The following is an 8,048-nucleotide window of genomic DNA, read 5'->3' as shown; positions in this document are numbered from 1 at the left end:
CCCAAACCCCCCCCCCCCCCCCTCTCTCTCTAAGCTCCCATGTAAATTGATGAGCTTGTAAACTCCTATAAATTAATTAAACAAGCCGGCCCCTGTCAGCTAGGATTAATTAATATGATTTAATACTCCTCAAAACTTCCGCAATTATAGAAACGACTCGACTGTCTGGAGTGATAATTAGTTATTCTTCCATATCAAGATACCAAACATCAGCAGCAATAGCAGATGTTGTTTTGAAGTTTTGCAGTTCGGAAGTTTTAAACTTCGGAAGTTTAAAAGATTTGAAGACTTTAAATTATTAATAAAGTTAGACAAATTATTATGTCGGTTAATTATAGCTTCCGAAAATTCGTGAAAACTGCACTCAATATCAATATTCAATATCAAGAATTCATAAAATTCGATATATCCCTAATTCAAGGTGACAAGGAGGTGTTGCTTCCTTAACTGTTAAAATCAAGCGCCATATTTTCAGGAATTAAACGAAATGATATTTTATTATAATATATCTTTAATTCACATAAATTTATACATTCAGTTTGGATTCTATCCTGGGACCCAAAAAAACTATGAAATAGAAAAATGTTTAGCATGAAGGTTTCTCAAAAGTCAGCGTTAATTGAAACTCAACTTTTAAAGTGTACAGTGTACAGTGTACAGTGTACAGTTGCTGTGCTTGATGTTTACTTGGCATTAACAGTTGTCTTTCTATTCCACAGTTTTAGGCATTGAGAAAGTTTTTTTTCTCTGGTTTTGGAGATCCCATTGTATTTATAGATTTACACCTGATCTCTTTTTCTCTATAATAAAATGGCGTAAAAGCGAGTTTGAGAAATAAATATTTTTTTAAGAATTAACGAATGAATCCAACCCTTTGCACTGATATCTTCAGTTATTAATCAAAGTTTTGGTTGGTATCGTGGTATGTTAATGAAAAACCAGAGATTAATGTTTTATGTCTGGTTTTAAAAATTATAATTACATGTTGAACGTTTTTTCGAGGTTTGCGCAATCCCAAAATTAGCCACCCTATATGTTGTTATTGTTTGTTCTAAACCTGTATTCCTGGGTCCAGGTGGTCGCAAAGAACATCACACAGATCGCCCTGATCTCTGAGGAGGCGACGAAGTACCTGGCCCAGAAGTATCTGCTGACCAGAGACCAGATCACCTTCGGCCTTCCAACAGCTGATGTCAGGTGCAAGGTTTAGGATATACTAAAGGGACAGTTCCAGATGTTAGATTTAAATGCTTTTAACAATTTTAAAGATAATTTTCAGAAGATTATATATTGGCATTTAATTTTATTTTAAAAGTATTATAGTCTTCACAAATCGAAATTCAAATTTTTCAGAGACCTGAAATTTTGTTATCAATAAGTTAAATAAAAAGTAAACTTTTTTTGAAGGGTTTAGAATTATTTTCAATGGTATACGTTTTTGTTAACGTATAGAAGTAATTATTGAAGTAATTTTTAGATTATTATGTGTCTTTTTCAATTTACAAATTTTTTTTTAGGGTAGGCAAGTTTTTCCGGGGTAAAGAATTTCTTTTGTTATTTTTCCAGAATATAGACAATTTTTTCCAGAATATAGACAATTTTATCATGGTTTTAGAAATAAAACGGTTCTTAGATACATTTATAGTTTTTAAGAGTTATTTTCGAAGTTTTTTTTTGCCTTCACCACTTTATATTAGAAAGAAAAGTAAAATTACGGTTTTTCTCCAGAGGAACCCTGTTAAATGATGTTTGTCCGGTCAAAATGGACTTTCCTTGTCAGCCTGGTAAATACAGGTGATACTTGATATTCGTTGTATTAATTATTATTATTATTATTGATATTATTGTTGTATTCTTACTGTCATAAATAATTATTATTGAAAAAAATATGATGATAATATTTAGATTATTATTATTATTATTATTATTATATTACAGGGCGTATAACGGTTACTGTAACAATGTTCAGAACCCGAACTGGGGAGTTGCGAACAGAAGATATCTTAGGAACAGAAAACACATATTTTATATTTAACTAAAAATATTTTCATATTGTTAACGACTTATACAGCTGGAAGTAACGTGGAATTTAGACAAACCTTTTTAAAATTTTTTATGGTTTTTATCTTTAATCTGTAAGCCACAATTTACGCCATTTAAACTTGTTTAATCTCAAAACTGGACGCACCTCGGTAGTTTTAATATATTTTCTACTTCAAGCAGTAAACAAACGAGTTATGATGATATAAGAATCTAGTATTGGTCAAAACATCGCTAGCAATCCTTGAATTCTATAGATTATTGATCATTGCGTATTGATCCTGAAATAATTCAATGGATGAATTAAACAGTTTAACTAAAATAAATTGCAAGTATGTAAGATTGAAATCTTACATTTTTTATGCATAACTCCTCTTATTGAAAAGCTATTTAGAGAACTAACGTATTTTTAAATTGCATGATATGTAACAAATAAATTTTCTCTTTTCAAACTTATGTCTAAAATCAAAACTAAAGGAGCTACGAGGTCTCTAAATTTTAACTTCTCCTAGTTTGCATTAATTCATCCATGGTCCAACTGCATAAATGCCTCCTTCTTCCTTCCATGTTCTTCTCATCTCTTTTCTTTCTCCCGCTTCTTACTTCTCCTATATAGTGGGACCCATGGAACTGAAAAATATGAAGACGACATTTTAGCAATCTTACAGGTTACCCACTTTAGAGACGACTGTAGTGAATTTATACTGTCTGTTTTTTTTATATTCATAATTCCCTGCGACTGAAATCTTGTTTCTTTCTTATGCCAACCATTAAATAAACCAATAGAATAATATATTTAAAGCTGAAGACTCAATTTAAACTTGGGTCATATTTTGAGAATTTCCAGTCGTCTTTACAGTCTCATCCTTTGGGGGTAACCCTGTATATGTGTATTTGTTGTTTGACAATTTTTAAGAGAAATGGGTCTGTGTACACTGCACAAATGCTATGTTCCATGTTTCTTGGACTGTTTGAATCTTGAGTCCATCAGATGTTTTCCCATTCCACAGTAATATGAGTCTCACTGCATGTTTTACCCTAGCAGTTCCACGTCAAACTAATGAAAATTGCACTTTAGTTTGAAATATTTTATGTTTTCAATCATTACTCCTCTAATTCATGATTGATTGGGAAGAACAAACATTTTTTGAATGTCCTGTATATAACCTTTTAATTTTTCTGTTAACATACTTTTTCTTAAAATCAAAGCTAGAGGAGCTACGAGGTCATAAAGTCGTAATAGTACTGTGGCAAAAACTTTAACTTCTCCTTTAGTCTAGTTTGCAGTGAGTTGTTAAATATTTGTCTCTGTATCTAGATATATGCCTCCAGACTATGGAGATGGAATAAGTATTCCTAGGCAGGACTCCAGGTACAGTGTGACCATCTAAACATGTTAATTAGTATTCCTAGGCAGGACTCCAGGTACAGTGTGACCATCTAAACATGATAATTAGTATTCCTAGACAGGACTCCAGGTACAATGTGACCATCTAAACATGATAATTAATATTCCTAGACAGGACTCCAGGTACAGTGTTACCATCTAAACATGATAATTAGTATTCCTAGGCAGGACTCCAGGTACAGTGTGACCATCTAAACATGATAATTAGTATTCCTAGACAGGACTCCAGGTACAGTGTTACGATCTAAACATGATAATTAGTATTCCTAGGCAGGGCTCCAGGTACAGTGTGACCATCTAAACATGATAATTCAAAACTTCTCAAAAAGAATTGTCTACATCTATTTTAAAAAAAAAACTGTTAAATATTTGCTCACCTGTTTTTAAACTAAGATAATTAATATCATTAAATCAGTCGTCTATAATTTGTTTAGTACACATTACATAACATAATACATTTTTTAGATTAAAATAAAATATGCAGAATAACTTTTCTTTTAAGAGTTTCTTGAAAAAGAAGTGTTTTTGCCACAAACTCAAATGATCTAATTCCCCATATCTTTGCAACCTTATGGTGTAAACCTTTGATATTTCAAAAAAAAATTTTATAGTTCGAAATATCAAAGATCTACGACAAGATACAGACATAAAAGAATCAGAGTTTGTGGCAAAAACTCATTTTCTTTGTTTATTACAATCCATTTAACAAATTAACATTTCTAGGAATAAGTTTCTACCGAGTGCGCGGGAGGTATCGGTCAGCGTACACACTGACTCTGACATCCCCCACTCCCACTTGATGGCCGTGACGGCGATCTGGGGAGAGTTCATCTACCACGACGTTTCCCACACCCCCCAGATGGCGGGGTTCCTCGGACAAAGGTTGAAATGTTGCGGAGTAGAGTTTGAATCTTTTCATCCTGAGTGTTATCCGATCAAGGTAGAGATTAATTTTTATTCGGTTTAAAATTTAATTATTCTTTTTTTCTCAAAGGGGAAACTGTAAACATATTTTCAAGTATAATCCTTGTAGAGTGGTATGTCCGACTCCCAACTATATCCTAAAGTGGTATGTCCGACTCCCAACTATATCCTAAAGTGGTATGTGCGACTCCAAACTATATTCTAAAGTGGTATGTCCGACTCCAAACTATATCCTAAAGTGGTATGTCCGACTCCAAACTATACCCTAAAGTGGTATGTCCGACTCCCAACTATACTCTAAAGTGGTATGTCCGACTCCCAACGATACCCTAAAGTGGTATGTCCGACTCCCAACGATACCCTAAAGTGGTATGTCCGACTCCCAACGATACCCTAAAGTGGTATGTCCGACTCTCAACTATATCCTAAAGTGGTATGTCCGACTCCCAATTATATCCCAAAGTGGTATGTCCGACTCCCAACTATACCCTAAAGTGGTATGTCCGACTCCCAACTATATCCTAAAGTGGTATGTCCGACTCCCAACTATACCCTAAAGTGGTATGTCCGACTCCCAACGATACCCTTTAAAGCTTGGTCTGCCCAAGAATAAATGAAATATCGATATTTGTTGTTTTCAATTGTGATATATATATGAAAGTGACATACAGATTTCTTGCAACAGAAACCGTTAAAGAAATTGTTAGACTTAACAGTTTTCAAGCTAGAAAAATGACAATATCTTCCACATAATCAAACAGATAAAGGTTTAAAGGGTTTCATTTTGAATCGGGCATGGCCCTCTTTAAAGGGACTGTAAAGGAAAAATGAAAGGGGGTATAGGATAAAACCTGAGAATCAAAGGCGTTAAACGATACACATAAAACATCAGATAATTGTGTCAAATTTATACGAAAATGCATATATATGCAATTTTGTATAAAAGTTGTAGTATTAAACAGATCATAGTCAACAAATACGCATTTTTAATAGATACAATACAATTGATAATATAATTACATATAGTCCGTATAGTCCGTATTACGTCACCAGAACTTCATCCAATGGCAGTGCAGCATCATTGTCACGTGATACAGACGGAAATCACGTGACCAGTATATTGCACTGCAATGGAACCGAATAAAATTTAAGATTGCTGAAAATGATACAGCGTACGGGGAGATGGGACTAAAATGCCAAGAGTATACAAGGTAATACTTTTTTCATTTTTTCAATTTTTTTTTTTTTGTCATTTTCTCTTTTTTTCTTTTATCATATTTCTTTTTATCGTTTTTCATTTATAATTTAAGCCCTCCCAATCATAGATTTTTCTATCTTTTATTGCCTAAAGTATAGAACTTTTCTAATCAAAGATACTATTTTATCAATCAAAGATGATATTTTTCTTCAAGATGCCCTAATCGCCATAGGCTGGCTATTATCTAAAAATTTAAGATATTATTTATCAGATAAAGATATTGTCTTTAAGACGCCTTCCCATCTACAGACTAGCTGTTTCTTCAAAATCAAAGATATTATTTATAAATTAAATAAAATTTTATCTTTAAGATGCTTTCCTAATCAAGATGCTCCTTTTAAAAGGAAAAATTCCCGATTCTGTTCTTGTTTAGATCTGGAACTGCGAGTAGGACAGGGTGTCATCTTGGACCTAGAGAACAAATAAACCAGGTAGGACAGGATGGCATCTTGGAACTAGAGAACAAATAAACCAGGTAGGACATGGTGTCCTCTAGGACCTTATAGAGAACAAATAAACCAGGACAGGGTGTCCTCTAGGACCTAGAGAACAAATCAACCAGGTAGGACAGGGTGTCCCCTAGAACCTAGAGAACAAATAAACCAGGTAGGACAGGGTGTCCTCTAGGACCTAGAGATTAAATACACCAGTTTGCAATCTTACATAAATCATGATTTATTTGACTGTCAAATATTAATATTTGTATTCTTAAATTCATTATTTCTTATCCTTCATTTAATTTTTCCTTATATTCACTGCAAATTAATATTTTTTTTCATTTATTAATTTTGATTTCTTCGTTATTCTCTTTTCTAATCATATCTAATCTCCAGTGCTATTAATTCTTTGATAACCCTTTGCATAAATCCTATCTCCCCTCACGGATCCCACACAAGAATCTTTAACTTTAAATGTCAAATCTGTTTGTATATATTACTCAAGATCTGATTGACGTTTAGTAATCCCTTCTGTTCAATCAAATACATCAAAATATAATCCCTTTTCATTAGTTGGATTAAAAATCAATATATGAGGACCAATTTCATGATCCATGTATTGATTTGTGATTTGCATTATGATCACGTTTTTATATCTATGTAAAGAACCATGTTATCATCCCTGCTATGTTATGGTTCATGTTTTGAGCCATGTTATGATCTATGTTGTAATCCATGCTTTGATCGATGATCCATGTTATGCTTTTTATTACTTATGATCCGTGTTATGATCCATATATATGTTATGAATGTTATGATCTACGTTATTATCTATATTTTGATCTATGTTATGATCCTTGTTATCTTGCCTTTTGTATCCTTTTCATGATTCATGCTACAAGCCATTCTTTGATCTATATTATGATCCATGGTATGATGTATGTTATCATCCACATATTACAATCCACTTGTTTTGAGCCACGTAATTTTGTAAATCGAGTATTCAACTCTTTAAAAAAAGTGGCCACTTTAAATAACGTTACAGTCCCTTTAAACATAAAATAATTGTAGGTTACGTCGTTTCTGGACGGTTCCGCTATATACGGAAGCTCTAAAGAGGAAGCGGAGGAGCTAAGATTATTTACCGGAGGATTACTCAGGGAACAGACTCACATAACGTCGAATATTTTCAGTTTTTTAGAATTGATAGGAATTATGTCTTTGCCATTGAACTTCTGATCTCTATATCATAGCAACCCAACGTCGTAGACCTTAGATATTTCTAGGTTTGAGTTCATAGCAAGGATTCAACTCTTCCGTTTATTATCCTAAATAAAGACTGGACACAAGACGATAATAGACATTAGAAAATAGACACTATACCCTAGAGAGTAGACAGTAGACAGTAGAGAGTAGACAGTAGACACTGGAGATCAGACAATAGACACTAGGTGGTAGACAGTAGACACTGGAGAGTAGAAAGTAGATACTAGAAAGTAGACAGTAGACCCTAGAGAGTAGACAGTAGACATTAGAGAGTAGACAGTAGACAGTATACACAATGAGAGTAGACAGTAGACCCTAGAGAGTAGACAGTAGACACTAAAGAGTAGACAGTAGACACTGGAGAGTAGACAATAGACACTAGGGGGTAGAAAGTAGACACTGGAGAGTAGAAAGTAGGCACTAGAGAGTAGACAGTAGACCCTAGAGAGTAGAGAGTAGACCCTAGAGAGTAGACAGTAGACAGAAGACAGTAGACAGTAGACAGTAGACAGTAGACAGTAGACAATAGACAGTAGACAGTATACACTAGAGAGTAGACAGTATACACTAGAGAGTAGAGAGTAGACCCTAGAGAGTAGACAGTAGACACTAGAGAGTAGACAGTAGACCCTACAGAGTAGAGAGCAGACCCTAGAGAGTAGACAGTAGACAGTAGACAGTATACAGTAGACAGTAGACAGTAGACAGTAGACAG

General features: G+C 33.9%; 1 protein-coding gene across 1 annotated transcript in view; it reads left to right on the top strand.

The window, feature by feature from the left end:
* Positions 1–8,048, top strand: part of LOC111701279 (uncharacterized) — a 22,346-nt gene that overhangs the window by 4,313 nt on the left and 9,985 nt on the right. The window contains exons 2-9 of the mRNA XM_023472475.1: positions 1,076–1,197; positions 1,729–1,794; positions 1,939–2,007; positions 3,359–3,412; positions 4,172–4,388; positions 5,525–5,583; positions 6,004–6,061; positions 7,139–7,245. Of these exons, the coding sequence (XP_023328243.1) occupies positions 1,076–1,197; positions 1,729–1,794; positions 1,939–2,007; positions 3,359–3,412; positions 4,172–4,388; positions 5,525–5,583; positions 6,004–6,061; positions 7,139–7,245 (752 nt within the window). The remainder of the gene's footprint in view (positions 1–1,075; positions 1,198–1,728; positions 1,795–1,938; positions 2,008–3,358; positions 3,413–4,171; positions 4,389–5,524; positions 5,584–6,003; positions 6,062–7,138; positions 7,246–8,048) is intronic.

Source organism: Eurytemora carolleeae, unplaced genomic scaffold (genome assembly GCF_000591075.1).
Source record: "Eurytemora carolleeae unplaced genomic scaffold, Eaff_2.0 scaffold431, whole genome shotgun sequence".
NCBI classification, from domain to species: Eukaryota; Metazoa; Arthropoda; class Copepoda; order Calanoida; family Temoridae; genus Eurytemora; species Eurytemora carolleeae.
This window is presented reverse-complemented; position numbering and strand designations above follow the sequence as displayed.